At 38.5% G+C, this 26,021-nt stretch overlaps 1 protein-coding gene across 2 annotated transcripts in view; it reads right to left on the bottom strand.

Annotated features, from left to right (window-relative positions):
* Positions 1 to 4,963: 4,963 nt before the first annotated feature.
* The window catches only part of SNX9 (sorting nexin 9), a 63,668-nt gene continuing 42,610 nt past the window's right edge, over positions 4,964 to 26,021 (bottom strand). For both annotated transcript variants that reach the window (XM_080389089.1, XM_080389088.1), the window contains exons 10-18: positions 25,856 to 25,986; positions 24,393 to 24,496; positions 21,115 to 21,218; positions 18,302 to 18,379; positions 12,277 to 12,353; positions 11,421 to 11,510; positions 9,900 to 10,014; positions 8,356 to 8,447; positions 4,964 to 7,022 (exon numbers count right to left, since the gene is read on the bottom strand). In XM_080389089.1, the coding sequence (XP_080245215.1) occupies positions 6,975 to 7,022; positions 8,356 to 8,447; positions 9,900 to 10,014; positions 11,421 to 11,510; positions 12,277 to 12,353; positions 18,302 to 18,379; positions 21,115 to 21,218; positions 24,393 to 24,496; positions 25,856 to 25,986 (839 nt within the window). In that variant the 3' untranslated portion in view covers positions 4,964 to 6,974. The remainder of the gene's footprint in view (positions 7,023 to 8,355; positions 8,448 to 9,899; positions 10,015 to 11,420; positions 11,511 to 12,276; positions 12,354 to 18,301; positions 18,380 to 21,114; positions 21,219 to 24,392; positions 24,497 to 25,855; positions 25,987 to 26,021) is intronic.

The raw sequence follows: 26,021 nt of genomic DNA, 5'->3' as shown, positions 1-26,021 counted from the left end.
ATAAATGGTCACAAATTAAAAGCTTGCCTCTCAATTTATCAGTTTTCAGTCCCTTTACCCTCTCCTTTGGTACTGAAAGGATGAGAGACCGCTCTTCACAGTCCCCATTCTGTAAACTCCAGTCTGATGTCCCACTATTTTCAAGTCTCCTGTGGGTGACCAAATTCACTAGTCATTGGGGCATCATATAATTGCAGGTGGATGTGGGTGGATGCTATGACAAGCAATTTAATAGGTACTTCTTGCATGTATCAGAAACTGCGCCATTGTAAACTGTCAGGGGCTCTGGAGTTAGGCATCAGCTGAAGGGTCTGGGGCCAGAGCAGGGCAAAGGAGGAGAAGGAAGCTGGGTAGGGGCCTGGGGATTGCAGTTTTGAATTTAGGTGGATTTCAGCATCAAATTTCTCCCTCAGAATTAGCAGCTGGGTTCCATCCTCAGCCCTCCTACCTTCTTGGCATATGGCAATTCATTTGTCCCTCTTTCCCTGTCAGCAATATACACAGAGAATACTCACACATCCTGGTACAGGTGTGTGATGGCAAAAGGTACAAATACTTGTCTGTCCGTCCATCCATCCCTCCACTAACGTTTCCTGTGAGGAAGCCTACAGGAAAAATTATGTACATTTAGAGCAGGTTAATTTACTGAAACCAGTAACTGGAAAGCTCACCTGGTGCTTGCTTTCATACTGCTCCCTGATCTTTGCTAGCTCAGGGCAGACATTGTTTGTGGGCAGCAGGAAGCCTGAAGAAACAGTGAGACACCGAAACATCAGACTGCAGCATGCTCCCTTGGCCGGACACCCCCAGGCAGCTGTGTTTCAGTCCCAGGGCACTTGACTTGCTTTGGTTTAGCTAATGTGCAGTGCTCTTCCTCCCCTAAGCTCAGTGCTGTGTTTACAGACACAGCCTTTCTGTTGGTCACCCCTTCACGTAAATGGGACCGCACAGCCCACTGACTCACTGATCCCAGCCACTTAAGCTCATCCCTTCTAGGTAGCCCAGCACGAAGGCATTTTCCTAAGAGACATGTTACAGTTGAAATGCATAAGGGCTCCACAGTGTAGTTATTTCTGGCAGGGACCCAACAGCTAAACAAAATTAATGCCACTGCCCATTGCCCATTCTCTCATTGCTTCTTACCTTTGGGTAAATCTTTTCAGGAAATGCTGAAAAGAAATTCAAAACCCTAACAGAGACCTTTAATATTTTTTCCCCCTTTCCAGAGTCACAGACTTTCTCTGCCTTGCCAAGCCCTGCAGGCAATGCCTTTTTTCTACTGCCCCAGCCAAGCCTCTTCTAAGCTGGGCAATGACAAATACTCTTTCCTGTATCCCTCTCTCCTCCCTTCCCCTTTATCGGTTGTTAGATGGTCAAAGAACCTGCCTGGTTACTGATTCACTTGGCAGATCAGTTTTCTCAGTTTTACACCTTTCTTCGCAGGCTTGTCATCCCAGAGGGACTGACTCAGCAATCTTAACTAGCACAAATGCTGCACATTCCTATATACATGCATACACATATATCACTTGTCCCCTATTCCTTGCTCTTGGCGAGTCTCTTTGAGAACAGACTAATAACTAAGTAACAGGCTAAATAAGTAACATACAGTTCAAAAGAAACCAAACCACTACATTTTTGATTTTTTTAAGTCTCCACAATCTTTCTATATTTTCTGTTATTTTTATACTCTTACCTTTTACCATTAGTCTGCTGAGATAACCTCAAACAAACCTCTTGGAGCTAGCAACTTAATTATAACTTTAAAATTCTACTCCATTATATATTTTTTAGAAAAAATATTTCTTGGAATAACAGTTTGTCAAATCATTCGTTTGTTTGGGGAATGACATTTCAGAACATAAAAGATACCAAGTGAAGAGTAACAATTTTAGATTTGGATCTACTGAGATTTAATTGCAACAGAAGGCAATGTGAATTAAAAGGGACCTTAAACTGATAAACATGTGCTAAGACAAAGTAAGTTTATTAGCAAATAATATTAAAAACTGAACAGTCTACAAAGATGCTAATTATAAGATGAAAATTAAGGGTAGCAAAAGTCTGCTGTTAACAGAAAACAGTAAGTATGAGACACCTTCTTACTTCAGCCCTGACAGAAAAATATGTCATTTACAACAGGAGAATATAGCCACAGGCCAGAATAAGAGAAGAACTTTGTTTAGTAAACATGAGTCAGCTGGCTTCAGATTGATAGGACTGGTTGAAAGAAACTAATTAAGTCTATCATGAAGCAAACTGCTTTTAACTCTGTAGATCGCAAGAAGCTAGAGTTTAGAAAGTTCAGCAGGAAGGCGGTAGCCATACTAACTGGAATCTGAAGGAAGGCAAAAAATCACGATAGTTAGGAAAGAATGACCAATTTGGAAAGATTAAAAGGCCCAGATTAAAAATAGGCAAACACATTCTTTACCTTTATAAAACAAGGAAATTATGCCAGTTTAAATTCAGTAACCCAAAGATACTGACTTGTGTCAGCAAAGATCCTGCAAAGATCCCAAAGTCACAACTGACGTACAAAGAGCCAGGGAGGGGGAGGAAGCAAAAAACCAGCTAAGCCAAGTTTGTTGAGAAGAATCCATGTAAACAATCAAAATAGCCTCCTTTGACTGGAAGATTAGCCTCATTAAAAACAGGAGATACAGAGATGAAAACAGATGGAGTTTAGAAATAATCTTGATAAATTTCTCACATTCAAATCTTAGAAGAAATTCAAGAAAATGTGTTTAAATATGGTGACTATTAGCTAGGCATAAGACAAGTTGAAAACTTATCCTAGAAGTCTATTAAATAATTGCAATGTAATATGAGTTTATTAAAAACAAACAAAAAAAAACAAACTCTGCATGACCCCAACTAGGTCTGGGTTGCAAATACAGACAGAACTGAGCATTATAAATTAAAAGTGTGGTTGGGAATTATATTTCATTCATGATAGATGCACAGAACTCTACATAAAGTACTTGACCACTGAATGGAAGTTACACAGCTGGGCAGCAACACAGCAGGGCAATATGGGCATTAATACCATAAACTAGCATAGCATAATACCATGAGCTGGCAGCGTAACTCTGTTGGAAAGGCAAGAACTACAATCCTTATTCTGGCATGTGTGATCAGGACTGGCATAAGCATGAGAACAAATAAGTTTTATGCAGCTAGGGAAGAAAGGTGATATACTTTAACATCAGAGAAGACTTCTAGTATGGAAAAACTATTAGATATGTTGGTTAACCGTTCTAGTTAAAGAAAACCCAAGCTTAGAGGTAGCTTTTTATATGCACACAACTTAAATTAAAGATGCTGTAGGTAAAGGAAAGCTTTTCAAGTGCCAACATGCTGGTTTAATGGGAAGCGCTATGCTGGCATGTTGAAGAATCTCCCAAGATTCCAAGAAAATGTGTATTTGTGACTCAGATGTCCTTTAAAATAGTATAGGTAAAACTGGTATCACCACACTACAGGTCAGCCCTATGTTTTAATTCTATGATGTTATTTTTGTTAGGGGCTCTTTAGACAGAAAAAGAAATTTATTTTTTTTTTACTGCCCAAGTTGTTACCTCTCCTGTTCCATACTTGCTTGTTATATCAGTTATTGGTGTTAATTTTATCAGAAGAGTGATATAACAATTTGGAAAGTATGTAGAGTAGAAAAAACATCAGACTTCAGACCCACACTCAACTCACCTTCCCCTGGTGCATGTTCACACGTCTCAGTATGAAACACTAAGAAAGGCAGAAGCAGCTGTAGCATGATGCCTACCTCACGAGTGCTTTGCTTGCTGCAGACGGCTGCATGCCACGAGGCTGCAGAGTACTTCTGGCCAATTCAGATTGGAAAAGTGTCTGGTGTATGTCAAAGGAAACCACAGCACAAGAGATGCATCTCTTTCTTTACAAGGCTGTTAGCCTGAATTATTCTGCTGCACCGAACAAGGCTAATTTTGGTAGCAGTAAAATTGATGTATGTTATTTAATCAGAATCTACAGAATAAAGTGTATGTTATAGTAATACTTTCTCAACTACTTTGTCATAGAAAACAAATTGCTCAGAAATGTAAAAGTTTCAGTACTTGTGCAAAGTTAGGCCTAATTATAGCATTTAAGAATACTCTTTCTAATTGCAGTAAACAGTACCCTTCCAAAACCACACCATATATTTCAACAAATTCTGCTACTGCACTCTATTCCCATGCAGAATTAACTGCAGGCAAGAAATACAAGTAGCATTCCCCTTTGTATAGCTACATTTTTATTGTGTAAAAAATTAATTTAGTATTTTAGCAGTAATGGAATAAGCAATTAAAATCTAAGGTTAAACCCAACGGTCACTGGGATAATGCCAGTGTTTGGCTCACCCTCGAAGAAAAGCATAAGCCAGGAAACAGCATTAAGACTTTTTTTATGCTCCAGAGATTAATTGTTCAGCTATGACAAACACAATTCAGGAGGGCACTGCTCAAGTCTTACTTTAACTTGTTATTCTTGTTCTATGACTGCATTTTCAATGTGAAGATTTTCTGTTGCTCCCAACTCACCAACCTAACTATGCCACTATTCATGTCTAATTTTAAAAACTGGTATTAAAGACAATCAAATTTCTATTCTGGGTCAACATGATGCCAACAAAGCCAGGAATACACAGTAGCACTGTGCTCTACTACTTATTTGCAGTCAGGAGGGTTCCATCAACGACAAGCTGGACTGACCTGAATAATGAAAGCCTACAACATATGCAGAGCCTTTGGTGGTTTGCAGTCACTAGCACTATTATACCGTTCAGTTGTGATGCCTGCTTTATGGAAGACACGTGGATGCTTTCTCATTCCTCAGCTGGCCAGTGTATGTAAGCTGATGAAAAGCTACAAGGAGGATTTGCCTCATACTGCATCACCCTGTTAAAAAGTAACGTGACGATTTCAGAGAAAAAAATAAGATAGTCTGATGGAGATACATAAATATTTATTATCAGTTTAACTTCATTTTACTAGAAGTCTTTAAACAGTTTCTTTTTTTGCCAAAATGTTGCATCTCTCACATAGTTGCTACTATCATAGCTTTCCTGCACTGGGAATGCACAGTTTACACTTAGACTCCAGAACAATCTATTCAAGATAAAGAACCTTCAACTTCAGTGCATATGGAGCTATTTAAAGATTGGCAAAAAGACCCCCCCCTTTCCCCTCCCAAATTAAGAGTCTGTTACAAAGAGATTTCATTACCAAAAAGTGAATATACAAATGCTAAAAAAATGCTGGCTTGAAAAAGTGATTTCAGAACTTACTGTACACATTGTAACAATTTATTATATAAGCTGCTTCTACATGCAAGCAGATCTTACATTTGGTGTAAAACATTTATACACATTCTTTACAATTTGTACATATTTAAATGGCTGTATCAAACAACACTGCGCTATGGAATTTTGGAAGCGAACAACTAAAATTGGGAGGAGAAAAAGACAAGGTTTATAAAATGTGAACAAAACCCATGACACTGAAAAGCATCTAGACTTCGGCTTAGTCTGGTTTGGTTTGGTTTCAGGTTATTCAGGCAGACCCAGATTTTCCTTCTAGCACACAAAAGTAACACCAATGCAAAACAGAATAAGGCAACTAGTCAACCAGCAGACTGTACCCGTCACTTACAATGGCTTATTGGTAAAATGCCTTTTAAATTATTATATTTTTTTTTTGCCAAGATGTTTATTTTCTAGGCACACTAGTAAAAACTGCATTTTGGCTTTCCTGCTTGCTTATGGCATGATATGAACTACTGTAGTTGGTGCCCATTGTGAGAAGGGTTGATGGTGGCTTTTTTGTTTTGAAAAGCCTTGTCCTCAAATGGTGTTTCAGTAGTATGAAAGAGGACACTGGGCCACTTGATAAGAGATTATGATCAAAGCACAGAGTTTGTGTGGTAATTAACGATGTTATTCAGTACTTTTGTCACCTTTTAGTTTGCATTAGAAGGTAACAAAAAGTTAACCCAAGCCAACAGCATACCATACTACTACATGAAGACCTGAGGTTAGTTGGAATTTGGGGACTTCTACTAGTTTGGGTTGGATGTGGCAGTGTCCCCTCTGCTGAAACACTTTAAATTGTCAGAGGGATAAAAGGGAACCTGGGCCTGTACAGCACTGAGGAACACCAGTGCCCTATAGCATAACATTGATCGGCAGGTGTCAAAGTGCTGGTACGGAAAACTGCTTTTCACACCTTCCCAAATGGCTTGTTCCTTGTTTGTACTTTGTCTTCTTAACACAGTGCAGAGCGAGAAAGAGCGAGCCTGACATAAGCTCTGAGATGTTGTGCCACAAGTACAAGATCTAGTTAGAAGAAAAAAGGGAAGAATTAATTATATTTACCAGACGTCATAATGGAAACAGTATGCCATGGCTGCGTATGGGAAGCAAAACTTGGAACAAAGTGTTCATTTCATTCTGGAGATTATCATGAACATGTACCAGAAACATACATGGATATAATTCCTCCTGGCTACTGAATCACTAGAGCTGAAATTGAACATAATGAGTATTAAAGACTTTTTTCTCAAGCTTATCTGCTTTACCACTTTAAAAAAAAGGTACAAATTCATAACTGATGTTGATGAAGAGTTTTTGGATGAACATGTGGTGGACACAAACCTGCATGAAGTCCATGGCAACTATCAGTTTGATAATTTAGACCCCTGTAACTGACAGCATTATCTAGCTGTTTTTATTTAAACGATAAAAATGGGAAAGAATTCAGTATAAGGGAACCTTATCTTATGATTTAAGTTGATAAAGTAAATTTTTAAATAATTATTTTTTTCTACAACTGATTCTTGTTGTTAGGGTTTTTTTGGTGGTTTTTGGCTGGCAAAGGCTAACAAGTTTTCATTAGCATTGCCGCCAAATTGGAAAAGCACTTCGGAGTTGTTCTTTGTTGTTGACTACTCATTATTCTTTACATCACAGGAAAGCGGCTGAGTGCCTGCCTCAGCTTCTGTGCAATCTGAAACAAAGAAACAGAACACATTAAATATGTAGTCATCTTATACTACACAGATATATGACTGCAGGTTTAGAACTTAATTGTTCCCTCATTTTCTGAAAAACTGCCGTTTTTACTGCAGATTTTGTGTACGTAAGATTCTCAAAGCATTCCATTATAAAGACTTTTCTTCTCCTATATATACACTTTCTGCCTTTTCCATTTTGTGCTTTCACTGCTCAGGTTGTGTTGAAGAAAGTCTTGTAGGCAGGGCTGTCATCCTGCCTATTAGGTTATCTACACTGCACTATGTAGGAGTGATAGAGGAACAAAGCCAGATTTTTTTGGTGAAATTTATTTCCCTACTGAAACAAGGCCATGCATCAGAACAGAGCTCCTGTGCTCTCTCCCCACAGCTATCACAGTAGCCAGTATCCCACAGGTGAACATGGATCTGGTCCCTGTACTGGGGAAGAGTGGACTGGTACAAGGAGACTGGTGAGGCTGCAACCAGAAGAATTGGGATAGACTGGAAAAAAAGACTGAAAGAAGGTAAGGGGAAACCTATGCCTAACCCCATCAGATGTGTCACAGCCAGGTGACCTAATGGGGAACCTGAGTTCTCATCCTAGAGATAGGTCTGCAACCCCACTGAGACCTTCTACTGCTGTGAAGGACAACCAGTTGCTTGTATTACTCCTTTATGTGACAGAAGTCAGGTTCCAGTACAAACTCACATGTTTTGCCAGCATATGACATTAGAAAATTTGTTCTTGGGTTTAATTTTTAAAAAACCACAAGAAATACATGCATAAGAAAAATGTTAAATGAGAACTAAGGTTGTAGATCAAGTGTTCAGTTATTGTATCTAATAAGTCACCTAAACCACTCTAGTCCCCCCGGTCTCACACTTGTATACATCAGGCTTTAAATCACAGACCCTTCCCTTTGTCTTCCCATCTATGGGAGGGAAATTTCATTCACATGGTTTTTGCTGTATTCAGTGCAGCAGGTATTCCTTACTGCATATCACTGAACTAAAATTCTTTGTAAAATACTGGCATTAAAAAAAACAATCAAGCTGTCAACAATAATGTTTCTCAACACTGTTTTCTTCAGGTCTATATGGCATAGTAATGTACATAGGATAGTGTCTATAGGAAAGTATTATTTTCACTCATTCTTTTGTTTTGTTTTTTTTTTTGTTTGTTTGTTTGTTTTGTTGGTTTTTTTTTACATGTACAATTCTTCAAAAATCTTCTTTCTGGGAGAGGCTTAAGTACTGCAAGTATTTCTTATGAAAGTAGCAGCACAGCATGTGCCAGGAAAATGGCACTGAAATACTACACCTTACCGTTTCATAAAACTGTGCTTGCTGCTCCAGATACAGACGAATGACACTGTTGTAGTCATAAATCCGGTTACTGTGGAAGTGATTCATCTCAGCTGCAATTAGACCCAGGAGGTAAATTATTTAAAGGAATGCATTCGTAATTAGGAACAGTTTCACTCAGTTCAGGTTAGTTACTGTGCAACAAAACTTGGTGTCCAGCCCTACCAGCATAGTTACTGTTCTCGTGCTTCCACAACCTGTTTTGCCTGCAGCACTCGAATTGTGATGGAACTGTTCATCAGATTGTTAGGGTGTCCATTACTCATGGCTAAAATAAAAACACTTCCTAGATAAAGCCAGGTTCTTCTTACAATATTGGAGTATACAAAGATTTGATAAAGAATACAACAAGCAGGATTTTCTCCTACCGAGGTAACTGTTCTTTCCTGAATTGTTTCCAACAGAATTTGGCTGGGATATTCACATTTCCAAGGGTATAGGTATCAAGTTGGAAGCCACAGCTGTAAATATTTAAAATTTAAAAAAAAAAAAAAAAAAAAAAAAAAAAAAAAAAAGACACAGCCAGTAGTGTTTGACCAATTCTTGACTGAGGCTGTTTCAGTAAGAACCTGAGAAACAGCATTACTGAATCCCTAAGACCTTTCACCACTTTCTGCATCTCTTGTCAGATCACAGCTTATGGCTGAAAAGTTAAAATATATTTTGAGATAACAATAGATGGAGAAGAAATATTCTAAGATTGTAAAAGTCATCCTAGAGGTCTATTCCATGTTTACCACTTTTACAGCACAGTCCTCTTGCACCACTGTGACCAGAAAGGGGGTGGGGAGTTTTCTTGCTTGCTTTTAAAATCAATTTTGTGTGCTGCTTTGACTTTGTCCTGTAAAATACTCTTGGCTTTAAGTTAGTTAAAATAGATGCAACTCCCTCAGTGAAGAGTAGTCCCACTGAAGTCAGTAAAAGGATGCACTTAAGGGCTTGATAGCCTACAGGACTAAGCCCTGACTCCTCAGTTCCCCAGTTTTTCAAGTGCAGTGTGCTAGGTCTTGTATGCACAACATGTCTAACCTACAAAGTTCATTCAAAGAACATTCAGGAAATAAAAATCTTATCCACAAGAACATGAATCTCAACTGGATCATGTCTGACTGAACCATGAGTCAGAAAAACACTTCTGCACATGATTAACTGCTTTCTGCACCAAGGTCCATGCTTTTTCCTTGCAATATCACTTCATAATGAAAGAATCAGTCTGGGGTGGTGTTTTTTTTTTGTTTTGTTTGATTTTTTGTTTGTTTGGTTTTGTTTTTAAATTGCGTTTCCAAAACCTGTATCTTTTGGAATAGCAACATGAGATTTGAAGGAAAACAATGGGCAAAATAACTGCAATTTTAGGAAAAAATATGCAGGTCACAAACACCCCACCCCCCCACCCAAACAAAAACCAAAAAATCCAGCAAACTGAAACACAAACCTAGCTTGTCACTTAAGATATGTCCTTAAAAGGTCGATAACATTGCCATTTAGCCCAAAATTTGGTTTACCTTGTAGTGCATAAGCCATGGTGCTCACACGTTTCACCATGTTCTGTTTATCTTGTGGTGTTATTTTACTGGTTGCAACTAATTTATCACTTTCCTTCACTCTTTCTATCGCTCCCTGTAGAAACCAAATGCAGAAAGATAAAAAGTAGATTAAAAGAGTAGTCAACCTAAAGGTCTTTATAGTAGCCTAGAATGCTACTGGCCACATTTTGATCTCGAGCACTATAAACACATATATACACACACACACCATGCCTGATTCTACCTTCCCATGTTTTCAAGTTTGTCATTTCACTCTATTGCTTTCAAGAGTCCTAAGAGCTTACAAAAAGCTACTTCAAACACAGGCATGAACATAGTTACTAGGAATTTGACTTTGGCAGAGGCAATAATACACAAGCATATATACAGAAAGGAAAAAGGACCAAAAGTCAAATCACAACTGACCAACACAGACATCCAAAAACCTCAAACTATTAAATATCTGTAGAACCTTATCTGCATATCACACAAGAGAAGACAACAAACTATTTCCCAAGAAACTACAAGTCATTGCAACATGTAACTTTCAATTCAGGAAAATCCTTGTGTCACAAGCAAGTATAAAAAGAAATGCCTCCGTCCTGACAACATATTTGTGCCAAACAATGTTCAAGAGAATCTACACATCACTCGCAGTAGACTTATGTTTCAAGTTTAAAAAAACATTTCTTCTCCTTTTATGGCATTTTCCCCCAAGGATTCTGTGGGATGAGGGACTCTAAGTGTCCTAAAGAAAGAATACACAAACCTGATATGCTTTTATCTTTGTTGCTCTCAGAAGTATGTTCTTGTTTTATACATTTAACACTTCAAGTGGTAAAAAAAATTTACTTGTGTACTTGTTTAATACTTCAAAATTGTTTAGTTTCCTGAAATATGTTACAGCACGCATGTGAATGTTACACTAGGACCCAAAAAAACCCACAAAACCAACACCAGAATATCCAAAACTAGACACAATGGCTAAGTTCCTTGTTTTATTATTTGATATCTTTCATATTACAGAGAACAAAGGGGCTGGTTTTTGTTGCTAGTGTTTTTTTGTTTGACTGGTTTTCCTCAGAAAAAAAGTTAAGCCTATTGTCTATTTTTTAATATTAAAGAAACTTCTAGGCAGCACATGATTATCAGTAAGCTAGCCATGTAAGTATACACAAGTTTTCGTACAATACTGGTATGGTTTAGTATCAACTGTGTAAAGACTGACATGCTACAAATTTACGCTACTGCTGTTCATCACATGGGGACATGAAGTTAACCTAAGAAAATCACAAAGCTGCTCTCAAATCTTGGATAGCTTCTAGCTTCCCTCCCTTCCAAGTATTTTTTATTTTAAAAGCCAACACCTGTTTCCAGAAACTTTCAGTGTTTCTGGAAGCAGGGGACAGGCTACTGCACAAATGCAGTGTACAACATCACCACTTTTGTTGCTGTAATTTTCCTACTGCTCAGTCCTTAAAAGGAAAAGCCCCCACATACCTTATGAGCTCCTATGATGTCAGGGAAGCAACCAAGAAATCCCTTATATTCATGATTTGTTTCCATCAGAAAGTGAAGATCTTTCTTTGGCTAATAAACAAAGTATAAGCATTAGTAAAAGTATCTGTGGCATATTAACACCACAGAAAAGAAACTATGATGCCAAAAAAGGGTGAGTGAAAAAAAGGGAAGGAACAAATAGAAAAAAACCAAACTAAAATCTTAATTGCTTATTGTAAGTTTTTCAAATTTAAAAAGGTCCTTACTAAAATATAAGCTCTTAGAAGTAAGGCACCGAGCACCAGTGATTGGATGCCTCTGTTCTTTGTTTTACTCAACACTAAACTTATGAAGCGAGGGGTTTTGCCTCAGATTTTCACTGAAGGAGTTACCAGTACAATCTCATTACATATAGAGGTATGTACATGCACAGGTGCATCTCCTTAGTTGCTGACCTGGAAAGCTTTTTTTCAAGTTGCTGACTTGGAAAGTTTTAAGAACTTCCACACTCAGCCTTGAGATCAAGAGGATTTGCCTTTTGTATGTTTAGTGAAGGCAGCTCACTAACATCAGAAAACACACACATTTCAAGAGGAAGTAATAATTTTATTATTTTATAAACCATAATGTGATTTTTCTGATCCAAGAGAAATACCTCCCATCACATCCCCCCTAAGCTGACACATAGTAGAAAAGCAGATGAAAGCACATTTAAAAGTATTAATATTAATTTCATTTAACTCATTTGAAGCATTAGCAGTTATGTTTTAATAGAAAAGAAAAAAAAAAGTCAGAAGTGATCCAAATAGGTGGTATGTTCATACATATTAGGCCAATGCATTCATAACACTCCTACCTGATCTGCTACAAGACTGGCAATTTCTTCATAGGTTTTTCCTGCTTCTGTTATTGCTCCATTGAGATCAGATTCTCCTAAAAGTAAACATCAGTGTTTAAATTACAGTAAGAAACTTGCCTGGATTCAAAGCAAATGTCTAAAATAGCTTCTTTTATTATAATAAATGACTAGGCATCATTTTATAACCAGTAATAATAAAAGTTAGAAAAAAATATGAAAGAATGGAAACTCTGAAGATCTTGAGGAAAACAAATGCGAAAGGGACCACATAAACACTGCTCTACCATAGTATCAGCACTATTCACTTCCACATTTCATATGTAGTTTAACTACACAGGTATTCCCACACACTGGGCAACAGGAAGCCTACCAGAATGGGAGTGAAGGGAGCATGAGAAGGGTGACACTAGAAAATTAACTAACAAAGCCGAAGAGACACCCGTTTTTCTGATTTTTTAGTATATTATTTCCATACCTGATAAGCAGTAAATTCTCCATGATGCCCTATAGAGAAGTGATGCTAGTCCTAAGCTCTCCAATAGGTCAGAAAAAGCAGGAGGTGACCCAAGTAACTTTTTCTTGCCAACAAGCTTTCTAACCCTTTAGGGAACTCTCGGATAATATTTTCAAGATCTGTAAGAATCTCTGCTTTTGAGAGTGAGTTTCTAACTTTCATCATCATATGAAATAGATCAAATGGCCCCACAAACTACACTTAAAAATACAGACATCACCACAAATCCTAAGCTAGACAACACCACAAGCGCTCATAACACTGTATTTACTCGCAAGACATGGCTATGTGGGACAAAGATGGATACAAGCCTTACATTCTTGTTTTTTTCATGCCACTTCACCTTCCCAAAACACCACAGGTTTTTTCCATCCTTGTTAGCTTGTCCACAGCACGTAGTCAACAGTATGGAAAGCAAATTGAGGTAGAGAAAGGGGAAGGTATAATTTGCAGGTATCGAATTTTAGTTTAAGAAAGAAGTATTTTTCTCATCCTTTCAGACATGTCTTGATATTAGGCAGCAGTTAGTATTTTATGAACATTTTTGTTTTATTCTGAAGATATTAATCAGTGACTTAATTGAAAATTATCAAACTGATTTAAGTAATGATTAATTTGAACATTAAGTATCTTCTTGTACTACAACATATGGAGTAATCTATGTTTGAAATTTATTAGATGGGATTCCTTCATTTTAGCATGTCCTGAAGGAAACAATGTTAACTGAATGTTGCTTCAATTCTAGCAATTGTTTCTTACTTTCCATTAGACTGGTTTCATAAAGCCAAAAGCTTTGTGGGAAAGCTACTGATCCTAAGAACTAGTAAGTCCAGCAACACAGACACTGCTAAAGAAAGTTATTTTTCTCCTATTTGAGCCTGTCCAGGTAAAATAAAAATAAAACTAACATGCAACATGGTTTAGTGGTGGACTTGGCATAAAGTTGGACTTTATGATCTCAAAGGTCTTTTCCAATCTAAATGATTCTACAGTTCTATGAAATCCCATTGTGAGACCTAAGAGATACATAATTCAGAAGGTATCTTCACATTGTTGTAAAACTATAAAAAAAAATTTCAGGGAGATCAATTTCATTATTTTAGGTAGACAAGTAATTTCATTATTTCAGAATTCCCCACGTCTGCTCAGAAATAACCTTGAAGTAACCGCTGCTTAGGCAACTGACTCCTAGATTTTGGGATAAAATATGGTATGGCTCTAATTAGTCAGAAGCCAGGTTGGTCTAGATGTTGCTTTTTTTTTTTCATAATGCCATAAGACACAATCACTGTTCCTATCTAAGCAAAAAGAAAGAGTACGTATATTTGAGTAGAAAAAGAAAATCCTCTCCTTCTGTACAGAACTCACTCAAGAGACCTTCATGGATTGCAGCTTCAAAGAATCTAGACAAATCCTCCCAAAACTGATCCCATTTCATTTGGGGGCAGCAAGGCATACAGCCAGCTGGTAGAGTTTCTACTGTAAGTAGAGGCACTCACACTCTTCCAAAAATACTACAGGATAGAGTCACAGAATCATTCAGGTTGGAAAAGAGCTTTCAGATCATCAAGTCCAACTGTTAACCCAGCACTGCCAAGTCCACGACTAAAACCATGTCCCAAAGCATGTTTACACATTTTTTTAAACGTCTCCAGGGATGGTGATTCCACTACATCCCTGGGTAGCCTGTCCCAATGCTTCAGTGGTATTGATGCTGGTAGCATATTTAAAAGTTGTTCCAGAGATTGGATCCCAACAATAGACAGGCACACAAGTGGTAGAGGAGTATCTCCAGCTCCTCATGCCACATTCTTTTCTTCTACAATCTCCTTTTCAGGTAGTGCTACAGCAGCCTTAAAAAGTCAGATTTCATTTCTCACCTGCCACAGCCTCCAAGTTCTAATGTACGTTGTCAGCAGCGACATGCCCTGCTCAGTCAGTCACTCCCTCCCTACACCAGACCACCTTGTCAGAGGTACCACATACAACCCACATGCTTTAATTCCAGCAGCAGATTGCTCCCAATCACTGTTGTCAGCCCAGGGTTTGGTTGGAGTTTTGTAACTTGGACAGGGCTGTTTCTAGCATTCTCAGCTTCTGAACCAATGCAAAGCTTCTTAACTCCAGCTGTGAAAGCTGAGCTGGGTCCCAGTGCAAAGATATACCAGTATGCCAGGTGCTCTTTAATCAACGGGAAAACAGAAAGCCCCACATGCTGCTAACATTTTAAACAAAATTAGGGCCGTGTGCAGTACATACATCCCCATGAGAAACAGAGGGCTTAAAAGCAATCACTGAAGGGGTAAAAAGACCAGTCAAACTGGCCAGTAATGCTCTACAGATATTTTTAACCTGACTACAAGGAGAAAATGGTATTTTCATTGATTCAAAGGCTTGCATGCTGACATAGAGAGATGAAGGAAGATGTAAAACTACAAGGATTCTTTTGGAGATGTTTAGCAGAGCATCTCTTAGCAGTTCAACTGGTTGGTAAATGCCAGTGATCGTCACTTCTGATGGACTACACCATGCATATTAAGGGAACTAATACGCTAAGGCTTGAGTGAGGCAGCAGAATTTTTTTTTTTGCCAAGAAGTGTTTTTGTTTTCTTTTCTCTCAAAGCACATTTTAACAGAATCCAGGAGTAGGAAAAAGATGAAGTTTGATGTACTAGGGAATTACTTGTAGCAACATTCTTCTTGACAGGTACAACTTGGACTGGTAGCGGTTCAGCACAGAAGCAGCTTGGAAGGGAAGACGTGCCTGTTGCTAGCTGGCAGGATAGTGCAACTTCCATGTAACTGCATAACAAAATTTCTGAGGGGTGATGTAGGATTAGGAGATCTTATCATGGTTGAATGGCATACCCCAGCCATTCACATTTTCTTAATATAGGACAATGACCTGCCCAGATTTGGCACCACAAAAGAGAAGCCATGCTATTTAAGGCTGTGTTCACCTAAGAGCATTGCATGATGCAATAAGATAGGCAACGTAACGTCAGGCTGCAAGACACTTCTGGGCATACTCTGCAACCGTCAATATGCTTTTTGGGACCAGGATCATACTTTCAAAGTACACGTTCTTAAAACAAATCAGACAGTACATAAGCCTATGGCCAAGGTAAATGAGAACCTCTCAATGTGTCCTTAAGTTTTAAAAGGTACCCTTGCCTCTGAAAATACTGGGGACAGATTCCTAATATGCACTGTGGCTGGAAACTAATTGATAAGGCTCATTCTGTGGCATAAGAAAGAGAGCTTGAGTGAGTCAGATCAATGAGTGTGTCTTGCCTGGTGCTATCTTAAACATTTTCGGCTGGAAATCAGAAAAGGCAGGAAACATTCACTACACATAAGGCTTCATAGAGCAAGCAGGCAGCACTGATGAAAGAGGTAAGGACAGCAGGTACATCCATCCCATCCTAATTCTGCAAATGAATCAACTAACAATGTATTCAGTGTGTCAGAAGTCAGCTACCAGTAGCTGGAAATGTTCATGTCATCAAATCAGTTGTTGCAAACTTCAGTGGCCTAATATGTTTAAAATTTCCACAACTTGAATATTAAAAAAAAAAAAGGAAGAAAAAAAAAGAAAAAAAAAAGGATGATGAAGAGATTCATCTCCCAACAGAAACTGAACTGAGTGCCTTTAAGCATGCTGAAGGAGGCATTCCTCTTTATCAACAGTCCAGAAAAATCATACCCCATACCCAGCCTAGCTAGTACTTCATTTGAAGAAACACGCCTTCTTTTAAACACTGAGATCAGGAAAGCCACATCCTATGGGTTTAAATCCAGGTGCTTAAAGCTCTTGCACAGAGTCTGCTTAAACCACAGACCCATACCTGTGGCAACCATCAAATGAAAATGTACACGAACAGCAGGCAGGACAGCAAGGGTAGCAGTGATGAAGACATTTAAAGTAACACGTGCACTGCACTTAATTCTCTCTTCCTGGGAACCCAAATGAAAAAGCAAAGCATCCCATATATTATTAATTCTGAAAAAATACACTGGTGTACCAGTTATTAAAAAGAGTACAACACACAGAATCAGGACAAAAGACACCAGTGAGAAGGGCATTTTCCTCAGCAAGATACTAGGGTACAACTGAGCAACCAACCAACCAACCTTGCCTTGCTCCCAAGCATCATGGGATCTACTTTTTCATACCAGTCAAAGATGCTCAAAATCACATTGCAGCTTTCCCTCGTAAGGTCAATCTGCAATTTTGCATCCTAGCTTTAAGCCATATTGTTTTCCCTTTACCCTGGCAAAAGAATGTGTGTTCAAGCAAATTTTAGTCCTTTCTCAAGAATTCTTGCTAGAGATTGTAGCTGACTGCAATTTACAGTTTTCTAACCTATGCTAAGAGCACCTAACTATGCATATCCCCAGCTTGATTCTCACATCCAAAAGTAATGTCTTAGGCAATATGCTATGCTCCAATTCTAAGAAGCAGTCATCCTGTGAAATACAGGACAAAGATGAAACCAAACTACAGGGACGATGCCTATTTCCAGTGTTTCCAGAAGCAGAGAAACTGCGTTTCAGAAGCGTTTGCATTTTAATACATGGTTTATGGGGCAAAAAGCTTTAAGACTACAAAGCAAGGGACAGATGAGTAGTCAGAATAAACACTGGTCAACTAGAAGTCCAAAGATTGAAAGATTTCAGGAAGACAATGCTCTAACATTTAAGGTTTTAGAACAGAGCAGTTTTGCTATTAAGTCAAGAAAAAAAGAAATTTGACAAGAGAATCTCAGAGAAAATGGACTCAGTAAGCTCCTTCTGGGTTATGAGGTTGTATTTTCCAGTTATCTGGAAGACATCAGCAGAACTTAACATATCAAAGCAGGATTTTATGTTTGGCCTAAAGACCACATTTTAGGAGAACTGAGCAACTGATGCCCTCCTTTTCCCTCTTCCCTCCCACACTTTCACACCTAACATGACAGGCTCTATTTTAGGGCTCTTGAAGGAGAAGGAAAGGTAAAGGACAAGAAAAGGCTACAGTAGTGAACCCTCCAGCCCACATAATAGTATACTGAAATCTTATAGTTAAGTTTTCCATCCTTATGTGGAGTAGTTCTTTCATGAAGTCACACAATAGTTCCATGAAAGATACTGTCAAGGCTGCATTTTCTCCCCTTTCCTTTGATATCACCAAAAAAACCCCAAAAACAAACAAACAAACAAACAAATGCTACAGCATGTTTTGTCAGCCAGGTCAGTGTCCAGATTATGTATTAATGAAATCAAGCTAAACTCCACTAACAACAAGAACCCACCATGTTTAGACAATGAGAGAAAACGAGATTACAGACTAGAATATAAACCCCCCATAATATACACAGGGAAACAAGTTTTTAATATTTTTCCAGAATCCTGTTTGACATCCAAAGTTCAAAGAGGAAAGCATTAAGATCTTTGGCAAAAAAATGTAGCACGATGTAATTAAAGTATCTTCTGTTAAGTAAAGTACAGATGAAGCTTTAGAAGTACCTTGGTATCCACTAGTGCTGAAGACCAGTGCCAGGCTCTGCAATGCTTTTCCTATCTTCTGGTATTCCTTAGGTAGTGCTGGAAGTGGGAAAAGGATGGGGGAAAAGAGGGAAACAGAAGCAAAAACCCACAAGAGTTAAGTGAGACTAAATCTGCAGCATTCTCAAAACTTGACAGAAGATGTCAAAACCAACTAGGTTTTACATTTCCTCTAGTGAAGCATTTACAGTCATATTCTTACCCCCCACCCTGCTACAGACATTCCAAAACTGGATAACACAAATGCAATGTGTATTCTTGAAAACCACAAACAGCTGGGGAAACGGTGTGTGACTACTATTAAAAAAAAAAACAACAAAACTCTCACTGAACTCCTAGCTCAGCCCTCCTATGCATACAGCAAGATTTTTTTCTCCCCCTCACAAGCAGACTTTATCCTCTGGGGGTGGGGGAGAAGAGCTGCAGTTATTAATGAGATCTATTCTCGATATATTTTAAAGTGATATTATTATATTGACCTGAACACCCCTCAAATAATGGATTCTATATTTAAAGGCACTAAACCCCAAGATTATCTAGGGACAAAATCTGATGCAAGTATTTGAATAATAAAATTTTTCATAACCTGTTTAATGAAATGAATGCATAAATTCCTTCCACACAATTAAGTCAATAAGCTGTAATTTATGAGTGCATTTAGTAGTAACACTTTGAATACCACCACCCCATAGGCCTAAAAAGAAAAAGCAGGTTTTATATAAGCTACCTATGCTAGCAGAAAAAAAACCACAAGTATATGTGCTTTTTGTTGTCGAAAAAATTGTATTCAGAGGGTACAGTGTCCAGGTAAAGTTTTTTAGCTGCTCTAGCATCCCACACAATCTGATTTTCACAGAGCAACCCCTTCACAGGGTAAAAACACCACAATAACCAAAACCCAAATCCCTCGAACTGCATAATTTTATTGACTATGTTTGATCAAGTTCTTGACCAGAAGTTAAATTATTTATGACAACTGATATTTCTTTATACATATCTATATACAACAGGTACCATTCAGAGTACTGAAATTCTGCTATCAGCCATTAACCTGCTACTGAATCCCCAGTGGAAACTTCAGTGAAGAACATTTGGTTTCTTCTCACTTGCATTTAAGTAGTTTCCACTGTCAGTCATTTTAAATATCATAGAATTGAATGCATGTAACCATTGCTCAGGAAATGCCCAAAATACTTCTGACTAGGAGTTGGGACTAGAGCTGACAGGGAAATTGAAACCTAAGAGGCTACTGAAATTCTTCAGTTTTGCACATCCTTCATTTCCAGTTTCCCTTTTCCATTCAGAATGAATGTCTGGAAAGTTAAAAGTTAAAGTTTTCAACACAATCACATCTGACTTACTGTGTTTATGCTAACTAATTATTAACTATTAAGTACAAGAAAAGTAATTCTATACCTAAAGCACTAGTGTTGTAATTTAAGGAGATTTTAGTAGTAAACAAAATACTGGATTTCTACCGTAAGCACAAATCCCAGCCAGCCCTTAGCTATGGTGGTTTTGACCATTGCTTCTGTAACTGTGAAGCAATGCTATTTTTCCAGTCTCATCTGAGGGACCTTATTCTTTCCCCTGCCCTCTGCTTCCCCCCCAGTATCATTTCCTAGTGAAGTAAAATCTGTTCAACATTACAGCTGTGTCCTGTATTATAACTATTTTTGAGAAGCAGGAGTGTCTGTGACATAAAATCATAGGCTCATTTAGGCTGGACTTTTAAGACCATTGAATTCAACTGTAAACCTAACACAGTAGAAAGAAACCCTCTTTTTCAAAGTGGGGAAACATAAATAATTTAAAGTTCACATCCTACACATAGTAAGGTCTGATATAATCACTACCAGAAAAGACTGAGCTTCTACATTTCCAATGACCTCTGGTCAGCCCCAGATATTCAACTGCAGTGTCAGATTAGAAAGCTGCAAAGACATAACTCAGGAGACGTACTTACTCCTAAGTCTGGGGACAATGTTTTTTGGTGGGACTTAAAAAAAAAAAAAAAAAAGAAGAAAAAAAAGTGGAGGAGATTTATGTGCTAGGTCTGGCGACCCAAGACACTACAGCCTGCCCTGAAGTGTTTCTTATTATGATCCTCAGCTGTAGTACCTGCTTCCTTTCAATAGCTGCCTTGTGGTGGCCACAAACACTGAACACTGCTGTGGACTAGGAAATTAGAGCCCAGGCAGAGTCATAGGGACTTGGTGTGAAGTTCTGCAACCCTAAATATCTGTGGGAAGGAAGAGACAAGATAGGAGAAAAAGAATTGGGCTAAAGATTAATTTAAAATAAAGTTGTTTTTTCTTTTTTTTTTTTTTAAACTCATTTTATCTTTAAATCACTCCTCCTGGCATGCAAGAATCCTAAATAAGGGATTAATAAAATGCAATAATCTATGATTTTAAATAGACAGGTCTATTTTGCCCATGTTACTAAAATGTAGATAAATGACAAATACAGAATAGGTCCAACAAGGGCTTTAGCTAGATTACAGGAATTATTTAACTTTTAGTATTTTTAAAGCTATGGGCAGGGACCAGATATTTCTGTTATCAGAAAGAAAAAAACCCAACCAAAAAACTTGCACAATTTACTCTCAGACACCGAGAGCAGCCAGAACACCACACAATTCTCATTATAACACAGGATTTCCTTTAGTTTTAAAATGTGCCTTGAATTATAAACAAAAACTATGACAAAAAGAACCCAACACAGAGAAAACCAACACAGAAATGACTGCTGAGTTCAGGAGGGACACTTACGCCCTGTACACCTCTTCCAGTGCTCTTGTCCCACTGTCAGCAGCTCTTTAACTCCATCATCCATTGCTTTGGTGAACCTACCCACTGCATCACATTTCTGTTCTCTGTGGCATTTGGAAAAAGCAAAAACAAAAAGCAGTTTAACAGATGCATTACACTAACCTTAAATGCAATACTGAAATGTTTAGTAGTGTCAACCATGTCTTAAAAAAAAAAAAAAAAACAACAAACAACTATCAGAGAAATAAATTAATTCCTTAAAATCTCTGCCATTTCACTGAGGTCAGAATTTCCCTCTTTAGATACAGACATTTTTCACTCTATTCCCCCACCCCCATCCCCCATTAAACACATAGTACTGGACTATCATTCTTACTATAGTTAGCTTAAAAAAAAAAAAAAAAAAAAAAAAGGCTACTAGCTAAATATCCTCCCTATTGAGATCAAACAACAACAGAATAGCAAAATATGAACATCTGATTTAAAGAAAATGCATCCCTAGAGCACTTAACACAAAGAGCAGGACCCCACACTGTCAGGAAATTAGATGTCAAGAGTAATGGACATAGCAGAATTCATACAAGAATGAACAAAAATAAAGAAAATAATTGTTCCAGATTATATAATAAATAATATATTTTAATAATATATAAAGTTATATTAATATAAAAATATAAATTAATAATATAATAAAATTCTAAAATAGGTGAATAGAAATTAATATAGCCGTTCTATGGAAATATATATGCATAACCTCATATTATGCTGACGATACCATTGTGTTCAATTGTGTTTTGCAGAGGTGAAAAAAAAAAGTGATGCTCAAAAGAGAATTCTGAATTAGTACGTGCCTTTTTACCTCTCTTTAAGCATGTTTTCATGCAGCTATCAAAGCTTACCATTAACACAGCACTGCATACACAGCAATGCTCTTTGCAAATTAGGAAATAAATGCCTAGTTTTCTTTTGTAGAGTTCAATGAGAATTATTCAAACTGCATCAGATCTTAGAAATGCTCTCAGCCAAAGCCTGTATGAGACAGCTCCCACAGCAAGGCAACCCTAAAGTAACTCCCCCGAGCCAGGGGCAGCAGCTCCAGCTGTGGCCCAACCACCTAGAGCTCCCACCTCCCTACCCACACCTACTCCCTCAACTGGAAATCTTATCTGAAGAGTTACTTGCACAGTAAGTAACTTTCCAGATATCCAGAATGCCCTTGCTTCATTCCCATTTTCCCAGTAGCAAACCATCCTTTAATTTTCTGTACTTCATACTTTCTGGTATCCTGATCACAGAAAAAGTTCATGAACCAGCACTGGGTTACCACTCTCTGATCAAAACCGGGATGACACAGGACTGCCAAAGTACTAGCAAAACTGTTTCAGTAAAGAGCATCTTTTCACTGAAAAACCCCAAGAACAAGCTGGTTTGTCCACTTACAGGTATAATGCCTTTTAAGACTCTGTTCATAAGACACATTTAACAGCACCCTGAGATGTTCCCAGGCACTGGAACATGGTGTGGGTATCACAGGTGTTACAGCCACCCCTGCAATGCTTGGAGATAGGTCCCCAGCACCACCCCAGGCTGCCAGCCCCAGCCCAGAAGCCCATACCCTCTGGTGACTGTTCCCGGCAGGCTGCTTACCCACCCTCACCCCATTTGGGGACAAATGGTTTAGCAGATCATATGCAGGTCATTCCCTGCCAGGGTCCTGTATACAATACGGACTCCCTCCCTCCTGCATCCTATGTAGAAAATCCTCCCTTTGATTCACTCCTTCAGCTTTTATACACCGGGATTTATATAAAATGTATCGCATAAGTAGTCAAGTTTGAAATCCTCATGTTCACAGTGAAAGTGACCTGTAAATATCCATCTGCTTTACTAGTACAGAACTTTACCTATATTAATATGCCCTGCATCACTTGGATAAGGCCTGTGCTGGGCTATTTCCAGGTGTAGGTACACTACTGCTTTGCTACTATGATCACTTCTATCCAGTTTATTCACAGCTTCAGACGCAAAACATTATCCAAGTTTCCATGTTCTACAACAGCTAGAAAAGCATGTCATGTATACTACATATCTTTTAGTAAAAATGATTAAGTGTAAAGGACGCAGAGTAAATCCAGTCTTTCACTCTATGACACCGCAAAAATGTAGTAACCCATTTAAAAGTGAAAATCTAATAATTTAAGTAATTTTTCATTTTAAATAGCTTTCCATGTATTTCAGATATTAGAATCACACTGTGTGTGCAACATATACAAGTATTTTACAGAAATACTGTTTTCCCTGATGGTCCATGGTGGTGCATTGACCTTGGCTGGATGCCAGTGCCCACCAAGCTGCTCTATTATTCCCCTCCTCAGCAGAATGGTGGGGGGTGGGGGGGAGAAAAGATGGTAAAAAAAAAAAAGCCTTGTGGGTCAATATAAAGGCAATTTAATGAAGCAATACCAAGTCGCACACATGGAACCAAAGGAAAACAAGAGATGTTACTCTTTACTTCCTCTCAGCAGGCAATGTTCAGCCAGTTCCCAGGAAGCAGGGCTTCAGTACATGTAGTGGTGGCTCCAGAAGACAAATGTTGTAAATAATGAATGATCCCCACCCTTTCTCCTCGCCTTTATATCTGAGCAGACATCATATTGTATAGAATATCCCATTGATCACTTTGGGTCCACTGTCCCGGTTATGTCCCCCTCCAAGATCCTGTGCATGCCCAGCCCAGCAGTGAGGGGGGTGGGAGGTTGGAGAGACAGCCCTGATGCTATATGAGTACTGCTCAGCAGCAGCCAAAACACTGGCATCCATCACCACCCCTCCAGACACCAACACAAGCACAGCACCATAAGGGCTGCTGTGAGGCTCAGCCAGACCCAGTACATCCATCTACAGTTATCCCAAGCTACTTGGTAAGTCCAGCACACTTAGGAACTGTTCATAGTTGAAAGATTAAAGATCAAAATACACAAGCAATACATGGAAGCCACAGCAATATAAAAACCTAACTCCATAGGATCTGCCAGTACTCTACACCTTGTCAAGTAGTTTTGAATAAATTGGTTTAGGATCAGTATTCAACTAGTTTTGCATAAATCAATTTAGGATCAGCATTCAACCACTGAAGTCAAAGAGACATCCTCTGCCTTGATGAATACCTCTTCAAATCCATGAATATATGTGCATGTTTACTATTCTAGTTTTATACTAACTCAGTATCTGTTGTATATCCAGATGCAAAATATCCATGCAAAAAGAAACCACCTTACATTTCTACCATGTCCAAGTCAGGAGCTTCTGGTTCCATTGTAGAAAAGATTAGGACTCCTACAGTTTCATCTTTTTCTGCCTTCCGCTTTCCAGTTTTCCACTCCTTGAGGTGGTGGGAGGTGGAGAAAAAAAGACAAAGTTTGACCACCACTGTTCATGCATGTTTAAGGGCATGTACTTAAGCAGTGAATGAAATGCTTAGGAGAACAGTTAACCAATAGACCACCCATAAATCAAAAACCTAGAAAGGAAAGTTTCAGTGGGGCCAAGGTTTCTTGAAGTCTTCCCCCCTCCTTGTGCACTTCGTTTTCTAGATTCTGGGGTCAACAGACCCTCTTGTATGTTACTGAAATACAGTGTAAAAGCAATTATATTCAGCTGTCTCTGCACATGTGACAGTGCTGGTATCAGAAGCTACTCAAGATCATGAGACTCTTATGCAACTGCCATACTAAGTTCTTAGTAAGAACAGATAAAGACGTTAAAAATTCCACATGTATTGCAACATCTGTTCTGTTTGTATCAGTCCATAAGTCAGACAGCAAGAACTGCTGACCAGCTAGCACAATTATACAATTCTCCTTGGCCATCCAACTAGGACTTCACTAGGAGTACTACTTTTTAAGTTATTAAGCCTCAGAATAATTCTGGTTGGAAGTGACCTCAGGTGGTTTGTAGACCAACCTTCCACTCAAAAACAGTCAGCTGTGACCTAGTTACTCAGGGCTTTATCCAGTCTGGTCCTAAAAACCTCCAAAGTTCATTTACTTTTTCAGCAAAATCTCTGTGTATTTAGAAGTATGACTGTTTTGAGGAGACAGCAGCAGAGTTTTCCTCTTTTATTTCCTCATCAGTAGATACCCAAATTAGTAAACAGAGCTTGAGCTCAGTTCATGAAGAAACCATTACTTACTGAAGGTGAAGATACTAAAACCTTTTAAAAAAGCATAAGAAAATGCTACGGGGGGTGCACGGGCATAAAGGACTGGTTATATCAGGTCAGACTGCAGCATAATGCTATTACAATCCATTCCAATGAAAACTGTGGTTTGGAGGGAGGGGGGATTTTTTTTAAATATAGTACAGGACGAGACGTATCTTAGATCTGCTACAAAGTAGCTTCTGTTAGCAAAGCAGTACCAATCAGAGGACCACAGTGATTAATAAGTCCAACAGAGACAGAGGAGAGCCAGAAGAGTTGTTATATACATTCCTATTCCGCTGGAGGACACTAACTGTCCTTAGAAGATGGCAACAGAAGCTACTTGTTGTGTCGGAACAGCATATAGCATTTTGCACAAGCAACTTTATGCCTCATTTTGATCAGTCAGCTAAATTAGTAAACCCAGCAGTTTTCAGCTCATCACTACTGCCCATGAGGGGGGGCAGACAAATGAGAAGGCTACAAAGCTGAGCTCTTAGTTCAAACAGGGATGGAGGAGGGGAGCAATTTATCTCCTACCTTCTCATCTCGGAAATTGAGAAATTGCTGGAAAACTTCACTTTCTGAAACAACAGGATGACGACACATCCTTGTCATCCAAGCCTGCAGCCTTTCCATACGCATTTTGATAAATTCTTCTTCAAAGCGCCCTGTTATACATTGAACAATAATGGTTACATTTCTA

Source organism: Falco punctatus, assembly GCF_963210335.1.
Source record: "Falco punctatus genome assembly, chromosome: 5".
Taxonomy (NCBI): Eukaryota; Metazoa; Chordata; class Aves; order Falconiformes; family Falconidae; genus Falco; species Falco punctatus.
This window is presented reverse-complemented; position numbering and strand designations above follow the sequence as displayed.